This window comes from Physcomitrium patens, chromosome 26 (genome assembly GCF_059467195.1).
Source record: "Physcomitrium patens ecotype Gransden chromosome 26, ASM5946719v1, whole genome shotgun sequence".
Lineage (NCBI taxonomy): Eukaryota > Viridiplantae > Streptophyta > Bryopsida > Funariales > Funariaceae > Physcomitrium > Physcomitrium patens.
The window spans coordinates 5,037,415-5,057,865 of record NC_143435.1 but is presented as its reverse complement, the minus strand read 5'-3'; the positions used below and the strand labels follow the sequence as shown (position 1 = coordinate 5,057,865).

The 20,451-nt window shown below is 37.3% G+C and overlaps 2 protein-coding genes and 1 non-coding gene across 6 annotated transcripts; all 3 read right to left on the bottom strand.

Moving 5' to 3' along the window:
• Positions 1-196: 196 nt before the first annotated feature.
• Positions 197-3,221, bottom strand: LOC112278065 (glutamyl-tRNA reductase 2). The gene is made up of 5 exons (XM_024511094.3): positions 2,883-3,221; positions 2,354-2,595; positions 2,005-2,139; positions 1,259-1,723; positions 197-1,125 (listed from the first exon to the last, which is right to left on the bottom strand). The coding sequence occupies exons 1-5, from the start codon at positions 3,178-3,180 to the stop codon at positions 610-612; spliced, it is 1,656 nt and encodes a 551-aa protein (XP_024366862.1). The 5' UTR covers positions 3,181-3,221; the 3' UTR covers positions 197-609.
• Positions 3,222-5,653: 2,432 nt separating this feature from the next.
• On the bottom strand, positions 5,654-11,002 carry LOC112277828 (uncharacterized). 4 transcript variants are annotated; one of them, XR_012216820.2, is made up of 7 exons: positions 10,114-11,002; positions 9,118-9,894; positions 8,650-8,895; positions 8,347-8,526; positions 7,060-7,700; positions 6,358-6,781; positions 5,654-6,270 (listed from the first exon to the last, which is right to left on the bottom strand). It is a non-coding gene; the product is annotated as an uncharacterized LOC112277828 (transcript). The 4 variants fall into 4 exon arrangements; XR_012216819.2 differs by having other exon boundaries at positions 5,654-6,781; positions 10,114-10,958; XR_012216821.2 differs by lacking the exons at positions 5,654-6,270; positions 6,358-6,781 and having other exon boundaries at positions 7,029-7,700; positions 8,005-8,526; positions 10,114-10,977.
• Positions 11,003-12,134: 1,132 nt separating this feature from the next.
• On the bottom strand, positions 12,135-20,019 carry LOC112278091 (DNA-directed RNA polymerase 1B, mitochondrial). Its single transcript, XM_024511158.3, has 19 exons — positions 18,787-20,019; positions 18,306-18,519; positions 17,838-18,098; positions 17,577-17,716; positions 17,356-17,419; positions 17,054-17,112; positions 16,677-16,794; positions 16,409-16,522; positions 16,021-16,152; positions 15,407-15,823; positions 15,173-15,223; positions 14,934-15,004; positions 14,619-14,703; positions 14,337-14,489; positions 14,049-14,123; positions 13,748-13,837; positions 13,376-13,544; positions 13,104-13,207; positions 12,135-12,941 (listed from the first exon to the last, which is right to left on the bottom strand). The coding sequence occupies exons 1-19, from the start codon at positions 19,620-19,622 to the stop codon at positions 12,831-12,833; spliced, it is 3,264 nt and encodes a 1,087-aa protein (XP_024366926.1). The 5' UTR covers positions 19,623-20,019; the 3' UTR covers positions 12,135-12,830.
• Between the last annotated feature and the right edge of the window lie 432 nt (positions 20,020-20,451).

Here is a 20,451-nt window from a genome sequence, read left to right as displayed (position 1 = left end):
GGGTACCAAGCGGCAACAAATGAAAGCGAACAGCAAAAAAGGCAATTAAACTGGAGGCAGTGAGGTTTGTTCGAATGCAGCCTGAGAGTCCATTCAAAACCTGGACATGAAAATAAACACACGACCAATAGATTTAGTGGAGGAATAGCTACGCAGGATCACTGCACAAGAGTCGACCCACCTCAGCCAAAACGTATGAGAGCTCATTCTGCACAAACTTGCATTAAAATGACACCGAGAAAAACCCTGCAGTGAGTGCCCCAAGGTACACGTATGTAATTGATGTGGTTGTTGTTGTTGCCTTAGCAACCAAGAGCCAGAAAGAAAGAGAGAGCGAGAGCGAGAAAGTGGGAGAGCGAAGCTTGACAACAGCATGTCTACTATTGGAATGTATGAACATGTGACATGCTGCTATACTAGTGCTACTTAAAGGAAGAGAAATCTAGAGTGAGTCTCGGAACGGGACTCATTCTACCTCAACAAATGTGCGAACTCGACGACAAGAATGTGTCGACGAGTGGGTTCTCAGTTATTGATGGTTTAGTGTTTGTTTTTGCCTAGTGTACAAAACTGTGGAAGAGAGAGAGACCCTAACTGGGTGGGACTTTTTCATTTCTTCCCCTTGGCTTTTGCCTCCACAAGCAGGACCTCGGAGCCCAGATCGAACATCCTCTCCAGCGCGTGCATGTTCTCGATGGTTTCGTTTACGGTTTTGGAGTCCGTGCCGTCTGATCTCAGGTGCTGCATCGGCCCATGCAAGAGCTTGTTCACGATGCCCCTGCTTAGATCCTCCAGTGCCCGCCTCTGCTTTGTCGTCAAATCTTCCGGCATTTTGCTCAAGGCTTTCTCCAGCTCGGTTTGTCTGATTCGCTCCGCGTAGGACCGTAGCTTCTTAATCGTGGGCACCGTTTCTAACGAGTCCCTCCATGCCTCGAAGTTTTGGATTTCGTCGTCGATGATCACCTGTGCGTCTGCTGCTTTTCTCCGCCTGTCCTCCTTGTTGGCTGCCACCACTTCCTTCAAGTCGTCTACGTTGTACACGCGCGTGGAGGGTAAGTCGGAGAGGCACGCTGCGACGTTTCTCGGCACCGAAATGTCGATGAAGTGCCTCACACCTCCACTAGCCTGGAACAAGAGAAAATCACTGTGATTACTTTACAGTACAAGAGGAACCCACTGACAAATGAGCTTTCTCTTCGCAGGATGTTGGAGGATTTGAGCAAATGTGGCGAATCGAGATAGTGTTGACGTGCGCTACCTGCGATGCAGGGGCCAAGGGTTCCACATTCTCCTTCATGAATAGGGGAACCTCTGATGAGGTACTCGTGAAGACAAGATCGGCTTCTCCAGCACACCGCAACATTTCGCCGAGTTGCTCGTATACGATTTTTGCATCGGGGAACTCGGTCTGTAGATCGAGAACTCTTTGTTCTGACCGATTCACGATGACCATTCGCGTACATCCTTTCGAGATCAAGTGCTTCACTAGTAGCTTCGACATCTTTCCAGCTCCCACAATCAATACATTCACCCGGGAAACACCCCCAACTGGGAGCTTCATGACGGCCAACTCCACAGCTGCAGAGCTTACAGAGACAGCTCCAGCAGAGATGTTAGTTTCGGTTCTTACTCGCTTCCCCGCGGTGATGGCCTGCTTGAACAAACCTGTGAGGTTGCGGCCGAAGCCGGAGACCTCCTGCCCAACCTTAAGAACCTGCTTAACCTGCACAGTATACAAAGAACCCGGACAACAACGCGTCAATTGCTTCTCGTGCATAGGTAAAGGTTTAAGTATGAACTCTAAATTCATTCTGTGTAAGACCATTCAGGTTGTGTAGACAAGGAGAGCTTCGCAACACGAAGGTAACCCATCACCAACATTAGTTAGAGTTGCAAAACAAAACAAAAAAAAAACAAAAAAAAATAAAAAAAATAAAAAATAAAAAATAAAACTGACACATTATTCTCATTAGCCGCGAATTTTCAGTGCCATCTCTGTCTCACCTGGGCAAGAATCTGGCCTTCTCCAAGAACCAAAGAGTCAAGACCTGAGGAGACTCTGAATAAATGCTGAGTAGCATCTTGATCCCGCAGAACAAACAAATGCTCCATCAAGTTTTCAACTGGGATTCCGCTTGTCTGGAAAGCTCAGACACAACGCAAAACGTTAGAATTACAAAACAGTACGCGCAGTCTCAACTGAGAATTCATCCGAGCGGGGGGTTGACTAATTATGGAGATGAAAATCAACCAAACGTGTGTTGTCTTTCCCGTTCCGTCAACGTTCAAATGCATTCAAAGGCGTGGTAGAATTATTATTGCAAAGAAAATCCGGACGGGAAGAAGGGTTCACCTTCGACATCCATTCAGTGACCTCCTTGACTCCTCTGTTCCAAGACACAGCGACCACGTAGATTTCAAACCGGTTACATGTGCTGAGAACACCCGCTTCCTCGATATGGTTCTGACCAGAGAGCTCATCAATCGCGCGAGGCCATTCGGCTTCAGGTATTGCAAGCTTCTCGCGCATCTCCACAGGAGTAGTGTGGATACTTAATCCCAATACCATAATACTGCTCTTCACTTGCGTGTACCCTGCAGAACGGCGGCGACGAACAACCAGTTAAGGAACAAAATGCTCGCCCAGCTACAGGAAACCATCAAGACACAACACCATGCGTGGGATTCAGCTACATCGTTCCAATTGAGCTCACACCGAATTGACTCGCATGAATTTCCATTCATCCTCTCATTGTTCCAAAACGCAGTCGGCTATTAGTGGGCAATGTACAAATGCGAGCAATCCTTAGACCCTCTTGAACACCATACCCACATGACTATCATTGCTAGGATCCCCGCAGCGACGACCAGGAAACACTCACGATTAGCTCGAGCATTCTGAAACTCCTGGAAGGCCGAAATGCTAGCAGCTTTAATCCTGTGGCTAGGGGGCATCTCGCGGTCTGACATGTCGGCCCGGGGAGCGCCGGGACTCGCAGCTGCAGGCTTGCTGCACTCCGTCGACTTCTTCACGGCGTGTAAACCCCGTGTCGTACCCCTCCAAACACTCGAGCTGCCAATTCGCAAAGCCCTGGGGACGACGCGCACGCCCTTCTTCACCAATTCGGCTTCCCCGAACGAACTAGGCGCCACAACCTGGCTCGCTCGCATCGTCGCCATGGCTACTACCACTCCGGCTCACGACTCCGACCCCAGCGACCCAGTTCGCACACTAAAAACTACAATCAATGCTCCAGCTCGCCTTAATCCCAACACACGCACAATCACGAGGATTGAAGGGACTGGCTGGCTGGCTGGCTGCGAACGAGTAGCGGGGCCAGAAACTACGGCCACGAGAGGGCCACAATGCCAACAACTATCGATCGACAAATCAACGGCGAAATCGCGTCACATGGGTACTGAAATCCCCACCCGGGATTCTTCTTCGCACACCAATCCGACGAAACGAAGAAGAAGAAGATCTGACAACGTTGCGATGCTTTCTCGCTCGCTCGCTTCGCCCTGGGATTAGTTTCGCGGTGCTGTTGGCTGCTGCTTCGATGATCGATTCCACCGTCCGATTAGGATCAGGGGCGTCGTGTGCCGTCCGATGCGGGGCGGCTAAGTGGAAGGTGATGAATGATCCTCCGCGGGCGTTCGTTGATGTGATTCTTTGTTCATCCATTTGGAGGACATTCCGTGGTATTGTGATATGGGACCCATCACTCCAGATTGCATTCGTTGTTCCGGCCAATGGCGTGTGTTAGAGTTGTGGCCGGGATAATGGACCGGTAACGTGTCAACGGGCGGAGTAGAGTTGAGTTGGTAGTCCTCTGACCGTCGGTTGGACTTATAACCGCCCCCTAATCGCACGGTCTCACCCGCCCCACGGCTTCACCTCCTGGAGAGCCCTTTTCTGTGGCATGCACGGGGTCTCCCTCCCCTGCTGCCCGAGCTGCCCGTTCCTCTCTATCTCTTTTTCCATCTGCCCGTGCCCGTGCCCGCCACACTGTTCTCTCTCTCTTGGGCTTTTTTCCCTTTGGATTGTTCCGATCCAACAATTTAATAAAAAAAACATATTAAGTCATATATATATATATATATATATATATACATGTAATTAAAAATATTAAATTGGAAAAAAGAATGAGTGAGTGTGGGTAGTATTATTATTATTATTATTATTATGGGAATGTTAAATAGATCCAAGCTTTTAATAAATTGATCCACCCATCCTAACTATCATGAAATGAAAATAAATAAATAAATCACCTCTAGATTCATTTATCCACTATTAGATCTATAACACATAAAAACCAACCACATTCATCATGATTACCATATTCTTTATTGAAGATAAATGTCACATACATATATATTTTCTTAGATAAGAGGTATTAGATAGAAGGTAAATGTAGGTAGATTTGATATTATCTCGTGACAAAGCTTTTTAGAAGCTTTGTAGATGCGTATTTGACTTTAAATGTATTTGTAGTTGATTAGTAGGTTAAGAACTGGGCCAACAAGTTAACCATGTGTTGCATGTGTTAATAGCTTGTAGAACAAAGTAACTATATGGCGCACTTATAGAAAACTTTTTTTGCAAGTTAGACACGTGTCTTGCAAGTTGAATACATGTCGGAGGTCTTGTAGAACATTGCTACATAGCTCCAAATTAAATAGTATATATGGAGGCAAAAGTGAAACCTTCTTCACTCTTGTTAATGTCTTTCTAATTCTTAGTCTTGTTTCAAGACTTTCTAGTCTCTTTGTCTTTCACAATAGCCATTCTAGTTTAATATTATACTATCTTTGAGTAATTTTCTAGTCTTTTTGAGTGACATAAGAATGTATTGATCTTTTAATTCTTTGAGATTCATATCCTTGATAATGAATCTATTTAATAAAAGTATAGGTCTATTTAATATTTATTTATTATTATTTGATTTTTTAAAATTTTTCTAGAGGTATTAAAATCCTATTATTGGAATATAAAAAAAGTTATGAAGCTAATTAAATATTCATAAGTATATATATATATATATATATATATATACATAAATAAAATATATAGATATGTATGTATAGTATCAATAAGTTTTATTTTCAAGTTTGAATGTACCAAGAACTAATCTCCAAATATATATATATATATATATATATATATATATATATATATATTCTTTATTTTAAAAAAATCTATTAGTTAATTTTATTTCAAAAGTTTTATATTCATCATGTTATGTATTTATTTATATACATACATATTAATATTTTGATGACATGCTAATTTATGTAACATAAAATTTTGAAATGCATTTATATAATCAATAGTCATTACTTTTCATTAAATCAAGAAAAAATATCATATATATATATATATATATATATATATATTAAAATATTAAAAATACCATTGTATTATTAATAATTGTAAATCTATCATTGAACTTAATAAGATATATCCATATTCATCTTTTAGATGAATTTGGGGTCCAAACCACATGTTGTGCAGAGTTTGGTGTGACACTTTTTTGTACAATTTGGGCACCCTACAAATCAAATACAGCCATTGCTGCTACTACTATTGCAAACTTTCCACTTTGATCTACAACTTCAAATCAAAGTAGTGTAGTGATAGAGTGTTGAGAGAAACAAATAAAACATAAAGTTCATCAATATTGTTGGTTTCAAAACATAAGTATTGCATTTTATGCAAGCCAATAGCATGATATGCAAGTCAAGAGGTTGTAGTATAGAGCTATAAAGTAGATAACAAGGATACATGTGGATATCACAAGTCACTATGCACAATTGGATGACAATAGCATGATTGAGTTTGGACTAGAAGTAAGCATGGAGGCAATTTGTGCTCCAAAGAGCCTATTCTACTTTGTGGTTCCTAACTAATTTCATATTCCAAACATTAATTTTGCCTTTCATTATCTAAGTTTTATGGAGTCTCCAAACTAGACTTGTAGTTCAACTTTGAAGGCCATTCCAACAATGATGGAAGTACTAGCAAAAGTTTGTTGGTTGCGAAGGAAAGTTGAAAAGCTTGCAATGCACATGGATTAAGTAGTAGATTTGATGTAAATAATATTGGTGTCTCATAGTTTAAATAAGGCGTTAGGAACCAACTTAGCAGAGTAGATGCGCAAAACAATAGGAGCATTTGTAAACACATTGAATGTAGTAGAATACTTGATATTGAGATCAATCAATGCAATGTAGGGCATGAAGCCAAGACCATACAAGAGTTTGAAGCCGCTGCCAAAATCAAAAAAAGTTATGTCAAAATCTATGTAATATGTGGTTTAGACCTTAGATTCATCTAAAATAGGAATGTGGTTATACCTTTTCAAGTTCAAGGATAAATTTGGAATTATCACAAAAGTTAGAGATAGATTTGCAAATATCAAGAATATATGAATATTCTTGATATTTCAACATATTTCAAGAGTATATATGATGTTTTCTCTTAAATTAAAAGGTATTTTTGTGACTTCATATAGTTTTAATATATTTAATAAATAAAGAAATATTCTACATATTTTGTAGTATATTTTCATGATCATAATTTGAAATATAATTTACATGACATACCCATTATGATCCTAGTTTGATTAGAAACTGATACTAAAATATTTTTTGTTGGTAGAATTTAATTTATCATAAAATTTTATATGATAAGTTAAATTATATGATAGTAACAATTATTCTAGAACACACAAAACATTCAATAATTTCACAACTTACAGTGTATGCATGAATTTTACATCTGTGTAAAAAAAAAAAAAAAAAAAACCTTTTAATGTAATGTAATGTAACAGAAATGAACATAAATCACTTTATCAGACTTAGTAAAATTAAGATTTATAAGACTATTTTATTGATCAATGGCTAAGTGTTAAACTATTTATAACATTGATGATAGCCATATTGAAAGTACTAATTAAAAATGTTTTTTTAAATGATTAATTTTTTTGTAAATATTTTTTTCATTAAATCAAATTAATAACTCAATCTCATAAAATGTCTTCAATTTATTTACAATACCTGGTTTTATTTTCAACAATTTGTTGAATAATGTGTGTACATTTATCTCCATGTATTAAAATTTAACAACCACTTCAAAAGAATGACTTTAAAATATAATAGAAAAATACAACAACAATACCAGTTTTTTTCACTCACTCAACACACTTGTATGTACGATCCTGAATCTTATGTACTCAAAATTTTCATTTAAACCAAAGTTCGAATAAAAAAAAATTAAAACATTACAATTACCTGTAATAAAAATTAAAAAATTAAAAAAAAGGCATTCTCTATCTTTTCAGTTTTCTACCAAAATAGGAAAATAGTTTTCCAAAATATAATCTTTTCTTCGAAACATTATTTGTTGAAAAATTATATTGAAACACTTTTTCTAAAGATTCTTTTGAATGTAGAGCATTGTCGTGCATATCTTTGTTTAGTTTGGTAAATGATTCATGTATGAATAAATCAATTGGGTGTGGTTTACTCTCCACTAAACTTGATTCGTGGTTCTTTATAAAATTGGAATTCCATCTTTTAAGATCATTATCAACAACTTCAACAACTTCATTCATTGTGGGTTGGTTGGATTTCAATAGATTTTTAATGGAATCCAAGTTTGTTGAGCTATCCATTACACATGCCTTCAAATCATAAACCTGAACATATTTTGAACCATATCCATGTTTGAGTTTCATTACAATACATTTATTCAAATATTAAATATCCTTTTACCACAATATGTGTTCCACGTAGAATTTAACTAAAACATTGTTATTAAAATCAACCTTGTTTTACAGTTTAACAAGGTTTACAAATATATATATATATATATATATACCAATCCTTATATACATAAAAATGACATTTGATTAGTTTTGTACGAATGAAAACAGAACATGCTGCTATGATTCAGCAATTAAAAATGACATTTTTTATTGTTTTTGAAACTTTTTGCATAACCTTTGAATAAAGGTTTATCTTAGATCACATGTTTTATTGTTTGATTGGAAAGTTTTTTTTATTTTATTTATTTTTTAACAATTTCTTCTTAAAACTTTTAATCGAATTATAAAAATATCAAATCTTATAAAAAAAAAATCTTTCAGAAGTTATCACTGCCGTATAATTAACCAAAATAAAATAAAATTAATAAATGAATGTTTCAAGAAATAAAATGTCGCAAGGTAAATGTATATAAATGATTTTTTTAAAAAAATTATTTATTTTTTAATTTTATCAATAGCTTCTTAATAAGATGTTAAATTACTCCCAAAAAACAACAATTACAAATGTATTCAGAACCTTTTCTTGGGAAGGGATTTCGGAAACCATGCCAACTTTTGATTCATCAATGGCTGATTTTGATTGGAATTCTGCAACTTTTTTATCAAAGAATGATTCTTCCAAATCTTGAGTTCTTAAAGCCATTGTTTCGAAGGCTTTGGTTGCAGCATTTTTGGCTTCAAAAGCTTCTTTACTCACCTGATTAATTTGCTTTAAATCAAATCACTATTATATTTTACTTTCAAATTCCCTTTCACTTATATTTATATCTATTTTGAATGTAGAATGTTTTAATTTTAAATTGATTTATGATTTTCTTACTTGTTGCAACACTTCATGTAACTTAATTAAACATTCTTTTGTATTTGTGCCTTTCAGATTAGCAGCATTTAAGTTATCTAAAAGCTGATTGGATTCTTTTTCTATTTTATTGGATGATATTGCAGCTTTTTCTTTCAAGTCAACAAGTTCGTAGGTTTTATTTTCAAGTTCGCTTTGAAGTGATGCTAAAGATGCTAACAATTCTTTTTCTCTTTGTGAAGCTATTTTTGATATTGTATCCATATCCTGAAATTTTATCAACCATGCTTTTAGCCTTCAATAATACTAATTATTTCTCAAATTCATGATTCACATTTATGATTAATATTTGAATTAATCAACTTCATGAATGTGATTGCAAATTACGATATTCAAAATAAAACTAATAAATTTATAATACATTTCTTTTATTTGATCTCTTTATAAAATGACAATAATAATGAAATTAAACATGATGATATTACCCACTTTTTCATTTTCAATTTTGAAATTTTCAGCTTCAGTTCTCAATTTCTCAAAAGCAGTTTTTGTCTCCATTTCTTTTAATAAAGCTATTTTTTCCATTTCTTTTGCAGCTTTTAGTTCATTTTCCAATTTTTCCAAATAAGAATTAATGTCCACATGTTTATGCCTTGCATCTTGCAATTCTGCTTTTAAGCTCTCAATTTGCACATGTGCATTTTGAACTTCGTCTATTACCTTTCTCAATTCCAAACCCTCTTTCAAGGTTTCTGAGTTTTCTTCAATCTTAACATATTTGTTATTGGGTGTTTCATTAATTTCAAATAAATCTCCATCAAAATTTTCCAAATTTTGCACACCATGAATGCAATACTTCTCTTTGCAATTCATTTCAATATTATTGGTTTGAATATTTTCTTCAAAGACAATGTCTTTTTGTACCTCATCCTTTGTTTCTTGATCATTTTGACGACCACTTGATATGCTTTTATAATGATCCTCCAAATCTTCTAGTTCATTGTATAATGTAGTATGGTTTTCTTCTACTTTATGTCCATTTCGAGCTTTTTTTTCACACCCTAACTCTAATTGATCATCCAATGTACATAACTTTGAAACAATCATGTTTTCATTTTCCATGTTCTTTTCTTCAAAATTAGTTTTGATTTTGAACAATTCTTGAAAAGCTTCTTTTGTCTTGTTTTGTTCAATTAAAAGTTGCATTTGCGTATTTGTAAATTCTCCACGTAGTTCATGCAATTCTCCTTGCAAACATTCAATTTTCTATTGAAACACAAAACAATGTTTTGAAAAACACAAATATTATGCAAAATTCTATACTTGAGATGCAATAATATTTTTTAATTAAATTTATAGATTACAGAGTAAAACTCCCTCTCAGTATTTTGTTTTTAATCTACAGAAACTACTGCATAATCAATTATGTAATAAAACAATAAGCATTATGTTTCAAATACAATATAAATGGAAACAATCCTAAACCTTTTGGTGTAAATCATTGGTTGTGGGAAACACACGGTGTGTGTTTATGGAACAAGGTTCATCAAACATATAAACCGCATCACGAACGGAGGCAAAAGGAATGGTTGTATCAATTTCACCCATTGTTAAGATGTTAAGAACGTGATATCAAAGAAAGATCGAAAAATTATGGAAAATACTTATATAAGAAAAATTATAAGAAATGTTAAAAAAAACAAAAACAAAATCATGAAAATGGTTACACTTGATTAGTGAAAAAGATATGGATGCAATTCAAAATATTTGTGTATAATTGTTAACATTAACTAAGTATAATAATTGAATTTCAAAGCCTATAACTAAACATTTTGTTGTTGTTGTTTTAAACATGCTTTTGTATCTGATATAATTTAGGATTAAGGCGTCTTTCTCTGTTTCAGTATGATCTTATATGTGTTTCATTGAACCTATTAAAGTGTTCAAAATAAACTTGATACAAGATCATAATTACTGGACATGGAGTTAGTTGTAAATAATTTTATTAATTAATTTTTGTCTATGTTGTTGAAATGTTATAATTTGGTGATTTTCAAACTTCAATTTGTTATTTAGAAATATCTTTCATTATTGAATTCGCAAGAGTTCATATGCACTGGAAAAGTATTTCAAATTAACGACAAATAATTATTGATTTAACATAAAATATTCTTTACAATTATAAGGCCAATTTGATTGCAGTTATTCTATGAAAGTGTATTGAATGATGGATGTTGATGTTTAAAGTTAAGGAAAATGCATACTTTTAGTTTGTATGAAAATGAAATAAAATAAATCATTGAATAAATTTTGTAAGGTATTACTTTCAGTTAGAACCACTTTACGTCTATTTCCAGTAAAATAATTATTAATTTGTAGTATTCAGTGTATGTGAATTTTTATAAAAGTATGAGAATCAAATTTTCTCTTTAATGCTAAAACCGATTTTTAAATAGTTTCTATTGTTAATTTGACAACTTAAAATTTTCATTAATTTAATCAAATTGATTTTTGACTAGTTCTTGGATTATGAATTAAATTTAATGTTACAAATTATAAAGCAATAAATTATAATATTTTCTTCTGTGCAACAAATACAATGTCTTCTGAGTCTCTAGATTTTTCACTGTAAACTTTAGAGGACACTCAATAAACAGACTCTAATTTTCAAGACATTTGTGTAAATTAACTGTAATCTATTTATTTTGACTTTTTAAAAAATAAATTTTACACCCACTGTTATTGCCAATTTCGGTATCTTTAAATTCTCTGGTTTTTATTTTTTCTTGACTTTTCTTTTCATTAAATTGATATTTTATTTCTCATTTACTAACAATGAATTTATGTCATCTTGAATAATTTCATGTAACATTTTTTCTTCTTCATGAAGTTGAATCACTAAAGAATCTGTTAATAATTTTTAAAAAATGTTCTCCCTGATATTTATATAATATTTTACATTCATAAAATATCATAAATGTGTAGAGACTATTATAATTATTATTATGTGAAACTAAGGTTCTAGCTTGTAATGCATTTATACATGTAACAATGTATTATCATACAAACGCTTTGAAAAGAATTCAAGTTTTGCTTCAGTTTTGTGAACATGTTAGCTATGGTTATATATATATATATATATATATATAACTAATTTGTATCACAAATATTATTTAACAGATCGTCACTGAATCTCCATTTTGATTCCAAAGTGCATTGTTGGTATGTTGGAGCTTTATTACTGCAATACTTGGCAAAACTAGGATGGGAACTTATCCAATTTGTACATGAATATATAAGTTAAGCAACCACCAAGCAGAGAAGAATTTTACACACTAACTACTCATTCAAATGGCAAGAATAATGGATCATTTCCACGAGCATGGAAGAGAGCCATGCTAAACTGCAGGATCTGGCATCGCGGTATTGCAGTCAACATGTGACAAGCTGCAGATGAACCTCTTCGAATACTTAATCGTAGACATGTATCGAGTACACATGCTCAGTAACCATGAAGGATTCTTAGTATCAAAACAAACTGGAAACAACAGGGTATTGACACCAATTGCACGCCAATTCTGTGCAAGGAGGTTTGGGAAGTTCTGATGTTGTACATTCGAAATGATCTTGTGCTAATTAATCTTTGAGTCTCTGAAATCTAAGAAAACTAATTCCGAGTCAGGGTCCCTGATTCTGATCCGTAGATCGCTGCTCCACCAGTCCTGCTATTTGAAAGAATCTTCTGTTACTTTTTAAGAGTCTAAAAACTCTCCAGAGTACACAAAAGTTTACCGACCCCCAGAAGTTCAATTGCAACTCATTGTGGCTTCTTCCCACTTATAGCAGTGATACCTCCACCAATCTGGCGCAGTGGTACCTCGTATAATCATGTAGCTTGTGGAAGGTACCAACTATAATGTATTCCAAACACTCCCAGCCAAGAAGTATCGTCGTTGTTTGATAAATGAGGCGGCCACACAGAAGACTATTTTTACCACGCAGCGCTGTCGAGACTCCCAGTTAAGGCATATTGACGATGAAAAGTGCACGAGAATGTTGTTTCTTGTCGTGGCCTCAAAGATGTACCAGCAGCAGTTACTTGGGTTCTCTCCAAAAAGATGGATGCCACCAAATACTCGGAACTGCTTCTGCATGAAGGTAAAAACTAAAAGTCTAGAAAGAAGCTATACGATTCACCTAGGCTAATTAAAGAAATAAGGTGCACGCAGAACCTCCTTTAGATCTAGATCACCTCTAGCAGGAACTTCGGGGAAAACCAATGTTGGGAACCGCTCCTGAAAACTTTTTAAAAGCTGCATACACATTGAACGATCGTCTCGTCAGATTTGTAAAATATTTAGTTCAATAAAATGAGATTTCGACTCAACATCTTTAGTAGACCGAAGTGCGCTGAAACGGTTTTACAATTTGCCTTCAAATCGCAACATGGAATCACACAAGCATTCTTGACTTACATTTTCCAAAACTGGTTGACTGTAGAGTTCAACAAACTTCTCACGGAGCAGGCTGTTCATTTGCTCTACGTCACCTGCATGTGTCCAGTATGAATCATGCACACCTGCAGTTACAAACAACAAAAACATGTAAGCTTGTGAACGGAGAAAAGCTGTAATAAGAAAAGAATTTACGAGGATGTTCATGAAGAAAATAAATCCATAAGCACCTACTGCATATCGAATGCAGAATAATAGAATGCACATCAAGCTATGTATACATAATTATGTACCTGCAAAAGTAAGACCTGCCTCTTGACAAGCCAAGGCAGTCATCATCATGTGAGTACTATCAAGAGAATGTACAAAATTTGGTGGAAAAGCACTTTTTTGCCGCTGCACTAAAACAGGTTGATCAGCGTCCAAATTACGAAGGGCAAGGACTTGCAAAGAAGTCTTGACCTGCACCAAGCACAAATCCAAGACATTCAGTAAGATGATGATGTGTGACCACCTTAAATAAAGATGTAGTACAGTAGGCAGACTGATAACTGCTGCTTTCCTGCATATACGGTCAAGTACATGCTGTATGGATGCACCAAGAACCGTGCAATGTTGTAGACATCAAAACTAAAGGAGACAATGAAGATATTTCCTGCCCATACCAAATGTCTGCCAGGCTTGCGGTAAGGTTGCACAACGGGAAGTCCAAGAGGAGTAGTCCACTTCACAGTTTCTCCATTTGAGGCAATGATCTGCTCAAAAACATCCAATCGATTCACTCAATTCCTTTAGACTGAATGAAATCTGAGAGAAATCTAGCAGTGAAATCACTTGAAAATAGTACGTTAAGCTTGCAATGCATGATTAAACCTGAGAGAAATTTACAATTCTTTTAAGTCCAAGAGGACACCATTCCTTGCACAAAATCTGATCATCTTTTGATCTTGAACAATTAGATCTCACCTTCGCACAGTCTCCAAGCCAGCTCATAATGCAACGAGCTTCTTTGAACATCTCTCCCAATGCGTTTAACGTTGTCTGAGACCACGTGATTTATGAAGGCGGGTTTAGTTTCTGACTTACATCAACCTCTAATCGATTGAAAAACTTGGAATTTCAAATCAACCCTTGAAGAGTCGCCACTAATCATGGAAACATTAGTCCACTTCATCTGTGGTACTCCAGAAACTAAAGAAAAACAGTAAATGGTGGGTTTTCAAACTTGAGTTCCCGACATAGAACATGTACTACCTTGGCAGCATAACAGGCAGCCCTGTACATCTCTGTCTGCTCTTGGATGGTTCCACGCTCCTTCAATCTATTAAATATTTGCATGCGGGCGCCAACAAAAGTAACTCCATACACTGATGTCATCACTGTCTGCTTGACAAGCTTTCTATCAATCTACACATAGAATATGCAAAGATCAGTACCACAAAAAACCTGCAGTATGTCCAGAAAAAAGAGCCTAAATATTACTTTTAACACTTGGCATAGCAGTAACAACAAAATGAGTAGTCGTTCGGTTCATACTTCAGGGAGTAGCAACTTTGCATTAGCAGCATGGCGGCTTGTTTTTGGATCTTTCTGGGCATCTCTTTCCATTATCTCACGAACCCTGTTAGACAACAAGAGCTCTCAAGTTTCAAAACAAACCATTCCCTTTAACATTTAAGAATTTCTAACCTCGTGCAAGATAAATGCAAGTAGACATTGATCACTGAGAGGTTCGCTTCAAATCAACCATGAGCACTGAACTTAAGTTGAAACTTGAATGAGTTGTGACGATTAGAGAACGATGACAATACAAGAAATACACTAAAGTGAAGTACATTGACACCAAAATACCTGGCTGCAATGCCTGAATAAACATCTGCTGGCTTATCCCCAGCAACCAAATTTACAGATTCTGCTCCAATCTGCTCAGCGCACGGGATCACAGACAACAAAAAGAAAACAGTACTTCAGAATCATCGTGTTCCCAAATATAAAATCAGGCAGAAAATGGTCCATTAGAAAGAAAGAAAGAAAAAAAACAACAGACAAATACTTAAAAGCCAATTGAATATGAATAGTAAGATACTCACCCTATCACGTCCTAGTGCAGCATAATGTTGTAAGCCATTGCAAGAGCCGTCCTGAATTGCATGTGCAGCAAGCAAGCATTATCAGCCTCAGAAATAAAACACATCCTGGAAATATATACAGAATTCACATCCCAATTTTCTTTCAGAATATTTTGTGGGCACTACTCAAATATAATTTGCCTAAAGGGAACATCCAGGACAAAGGAGACAACGAAATCTGCAACAATAACACACCTGATGCACAGGCAAATGCGAGACATAAGTTTCTGGGTTTCCAGACTTGATGGCATTTCGAATATCCAGACAAGTTGCCAAAAACTGAAAAGGATCTTCAGCATCTAGCCACCATCGACTTCCATCCAAAGGTCTATCCGCAGAGTCAAACACTTTCTCCATCACTTCGTCCACCCAAGCAACTCGCGCATCAAATGACATCTTTCCTACTTTTCCACCATACAAATTTGCAAGATGAATCTTGAGCCATCGCAAACCTGTCGGCCCCAGTGCTCGACCTTCTGCAAACTGCAGGATACCTCGGCACATGTCTGATCCCAAATGGTTCAGATGCGGATGAATCGGGTAGGCTCTGCCCCGAAAATCTAAGTTATGTGGGTAAAAGAAACCTTCCTCATCTCGTAACTTACGAGCAGCCTGTATAGAATTTTTTTCAAACTGAAAGTTAAAAATAAGAATAACATCAATTTCAAGAAGACGGTCTACTTTCCCGAAGAAGTATACAGGACTCCGCTCTTAACGTAAGACAGTTTTAAGAGAAGCGTACACACCATGCTAGCTAAGACAGGAATTTATATTTAAGGAGAGATTGACGAAGTTATTCAGTGGTGTACCGCTAGCTTTAGTTCAGTGTCACAACGCACGGAGTGCCGTTCACTATTCGTGCGCTTTGCTGAGGCAGTATGTCGCCTCCAGTTACGTATCTCCTCAAAATCATCTGATTCAGGTTTATCTGGAAGTGGAACCTGAAAGCATAATAGACCATACGTCGACCGTTAAAACGAGATGGCCGAAATGTACATAACAACTAAAAAATCCGCTCGCTTAAATGTTACAAGCTAGAAAAGAAGATAGTGGGTAGGTTTCTAAATTTGACCCATACGTCTGATCATTTGGAACGATCAGGCTTTCGGAACACAATAGAACTCGCTTCAGCAAAGCCAACATCATCGTAAAAACAACAAAATAGTTTCTCGAGGAGAAAAGATATTGTAATCTTACATCTTCTGCATCCACAAGATCTGCCAAACGTCCACCATCTTTCCACATTTGCTCTAACACATCCAGTACGACATTATTGATCTTCCATTGAGTTGAGCCCAGTGCATCCAGAGCCTGAAAATGACCCACGATTATTTGAGATTTCCACACCAAATTAACCTCAGTAGCGAACCCAGGATAGGAATTGTTTAACGACAAGGCAAGGAAACTGATAATACAAATAAATGAAGGCAGGATAATTAACACAAATGAAAGTCTTCAAACACACCTGTACAATTTTAATCATATCTTGCCGAAGAGTAGATATGATAGTATCACGTAGCTCCTTCGCCCCATGTGTCCGCATAATAGTTGACTTCAGATGCAAATACCCACCATCATAAAACCTGTAGTGTAATGACAATTCTAAGATTCGAGCATACTCCAATGAAAGATTCGGTGACAAACTACATAAACTCACCCCACTTGCACATTCATACACTGAAAAGCCACCATAATATTCTAAATAAAGGCACGGAGAAAAAGAAGAACGACTAAAAATGTATTTTTAGGAGAAAAATCAATTAACAAAAAAAGACAAAAAATCTATCTCTGAGACTTATAACCAGTCAAGAGGAAAATCGCCACAGGGTATTAAGTACGTACCCGGTCCATGCACGCGGCTTCACCAGCATTGGCATGTAAGGCATGACCATGTGTTGCACCTGAAATCAAAACCAGTGTGCGGTGGACCCTTAAACTTCCAAAAAGTAAGTCCCATAGCAAAAATCGAGAAGGGCAATGATCTGTCTTAAACACGCAAGGTTAGTATTCTAAACACATAATTGTCAGATCCCTGTCAAGATCAAGAATCATAGCCTTCAACATGATTCAGGATCAAAAACTTGGGAAGAAAGACCGCATACATGACCTCAAGTTTAGAAAGGCATGATGAAAAGGTAACTTACAGACTTATCTAATGCACTCATGACAGCAGGGTCGCACTCAATAACACCGTATATTCGATTCATACTGCACATGATACAGAAAAGGACAACATATACCATAATTACCAAATTTTGAAGACCCCCAAAGAATAGAAGCTTCAAATTCAAAATCAAAGGGCAAATGAATCATTGGTAGCACTAACAAATGAGACCTAGAAAAAATGTGCAAGCATGTAACTTACTTGTTTTTGTTTTTGATAGGATAATTTCTCAGCGTATGCTTAAACGCTGGACGCAGTTCTGTCATATCCTGAGCATTTTGGTCCGCAGGTGAACGCATAACAGAAGTCTCTAGCATGAGTTCAAGTAGTCTACTTCCAACCTGCAAGGAAAGAACTGACTTCAGAATCACCTGACACAACAAGAGAGAGAGAGAGAGAGAGAGAGAAAGAAAGAAAGAAAGAAAGAAAGAAGAAGAAAAGAAAGACATCCTAATCATATACCTTGACTTGTATAGCAGGTCCCCAGGGCTCGTCGCCATTGGCTTGCTGCACTACCTTACCAACCAATCGCAATTTCTGTTGTTTCACTAACTTCTTCACTTTCTCTTTGGCCAACTTCAGTTTGAGATCAGAATCAAGAACAGAATTCGCTATCGAGTCATCCGTGTTAGTGTCCAGATCATCAAGAGCATCTCCACTAACTTTATTTTTCACCTTCTTCGCCACCTTCCTCTTGGAACGTAGAAGTTTGTAAATACCGACCTGTCAAGAAAAGAACCTTGTACACTCAGAACTCTATCGGCTTTCAGCTATGAGAATAATTGGCACAAAAGAGTAACTAAAACATCAAACCATTGATCCTAAGAATATCACCCGTCAGCAACTCTGATGTTCCTCGATAATTCAATTAGAGAAATTCGTAAAATCTAAACAGCACGCAACGGACTCAAAAAGGATTTAGCATAGAACCTCTTGCTCCACAGCTTCTCCGATTTGCAGAGCTGCATGAACTACTTTAACACATCCATGCTCCTGATCACTCATAAGGAGACTCATCAGGCGATGCATAGTGATAACAGCTAGCATATCAGCTGGAAGCTTAGCCAAAAACGGGCCATAAATGGCACGGTGTTCTCTGAAATTGCGCTCTTCGTAATCCTTCTGCTCTTGTGCAATAGCATCTCTGCAATTCAGAGGAAAAATATTATGGCACTGCATAGCACTTGCACTAGCTAAGTAAAAATGTCAAACCGAAAAATTCAAACTGCAGAAACTGTACAAACTGAGATCGCAACCATATATTTTTTTGGTATCACCGCAGCTCATACTAAAATCGTTCTAAAAAGGTCGCGCTCTACACTCCGACGAAGTCTTTCCATTCTGCAAATGCATCATTTGCCAAGGGATGGAACCTAAAGCGAAAACTCAACAAATAATTTCAGCTAAATACCTCAAGGGCTCAAACCAGCCAAGGAGTAACGATCGAGTGGCTGGCAAGTTCGGAGCTAAATTTTTCTTGCACATTTCTGCAACTAGCTCCTTGTACTCTGCCGCTGCTTGATGCCATGCCTCAGTCTCAATTTTAAACTGACGCATACGCAATGCCTTCTCCTTCCACCTGGCCTTTCTGCTCTCCGCAGCACGTTCCTTCGCTGTCTTTGCCTTGTTGAAGTCTACAGATTGAGGAGGTTCCTCAGGAGCACACTCTTCTTCACTTTCATCATCATCATCAATTACTGCTTCCGCCGCACTTGCATAAGTACGACAGTAATCTAGCGCTGGCCTCTCTCCAGGTCTAGCATGAAAGTTTCCAACATCCTGGGCAGGTACACCCTGCAAGAATAGCCAAGGGAGATTCACGACATTGTGCAGAGCTGCATCCAGCGTCTGATCTATACTCGATGGCACAGAATCAGACGACGATCTGGAGAATCCAACTTTAGTGTCTCTCAAGGGCCATCGAGCATCAACATTCACGTCCTTGTCAACCGCCCTGACATGAACCTGACCAACAGCAGCCGCCGCCGAGCCAGACGTCCATCGGGATTGCAACGACTGCGACCAAAACAGCGAAGAACAATTGCCCGCGCCCCGCAACCCCTCCCGCGGCTGTCTCGATAACTGCCTTACTGCCGCCCTCCACATTCCGCCTCTCACACGACCGCCTAGGTTAAATGTTGGTGCACAATCCTGATGCGAGCGCAATCCAACCAGTTTAACATCTGAGATCCTCCTCCCAGTCCTACCAACCGCCGAAATCGGTTCCAACACACCGATTGCTACCATGCACGATTCATTTTCGCGAGCCCCGTTCTCTCCTCAAAATCGGCTCCCCTAAACCGCCGACTCAAAAACTCCTCGTCTCAGGAACACTACAAAAAAGAGTGGCAAAAGAAAAAACACAACACACACAAATTACAGAGCAAAACGGAATTGAAACACCGCAAGGCGTCAAAACCTTCCTACACTAAAACCACGCAATTGCCAGAACAAAGAGTTGGCCGAGACGATTGGCAAACCGCAATTTGCAAACATCAACCGACGCGGAGTCCCAACCAACATACCGGGGTCAAGGTTTAGACGTCGGGACTAAAGCGAGCGCATCGGAATGTTAGGGTTTAAGCCTCTTTCCACTTTGATTCCGTGGCAAAGTTGCGGTGGGAATAGGGTTCCCTCATTCATGCGAACAGCATAGAAACTTCCTAAGAGGTGACATTGCCTTCCCGTGAACTCGCTCACACCGCCAGTTTGTTCGGGGGAGGGGACTCGTTCATGTCCACCGATCGATCGTGTCCGCCCTAAACTGTGCGATGATTGGGGTTGACTGCGGAATAAACAACTGGAAGCGCGGGTACCGGAGGGGCTCCACAAGGCACGGGTGAAGGAAGCGGAGTCCATCGCCGCGCATGTGCCAAACCTTTGTCTGTCAAATCATTGTTTTTATATCTGAGTTGAGATTATTATTTTTGAGTATATTTTTTGTAAATTTTAGGAAATAACATTACAATAGCCTTTTTTCATTTTCTCTTTAAAAATATTTATTCTATACTTTTAGGGGAATATTAAATAGACCCAAGTTTTTATTAAATTGGCCTATCCATAATGAAGAATATAG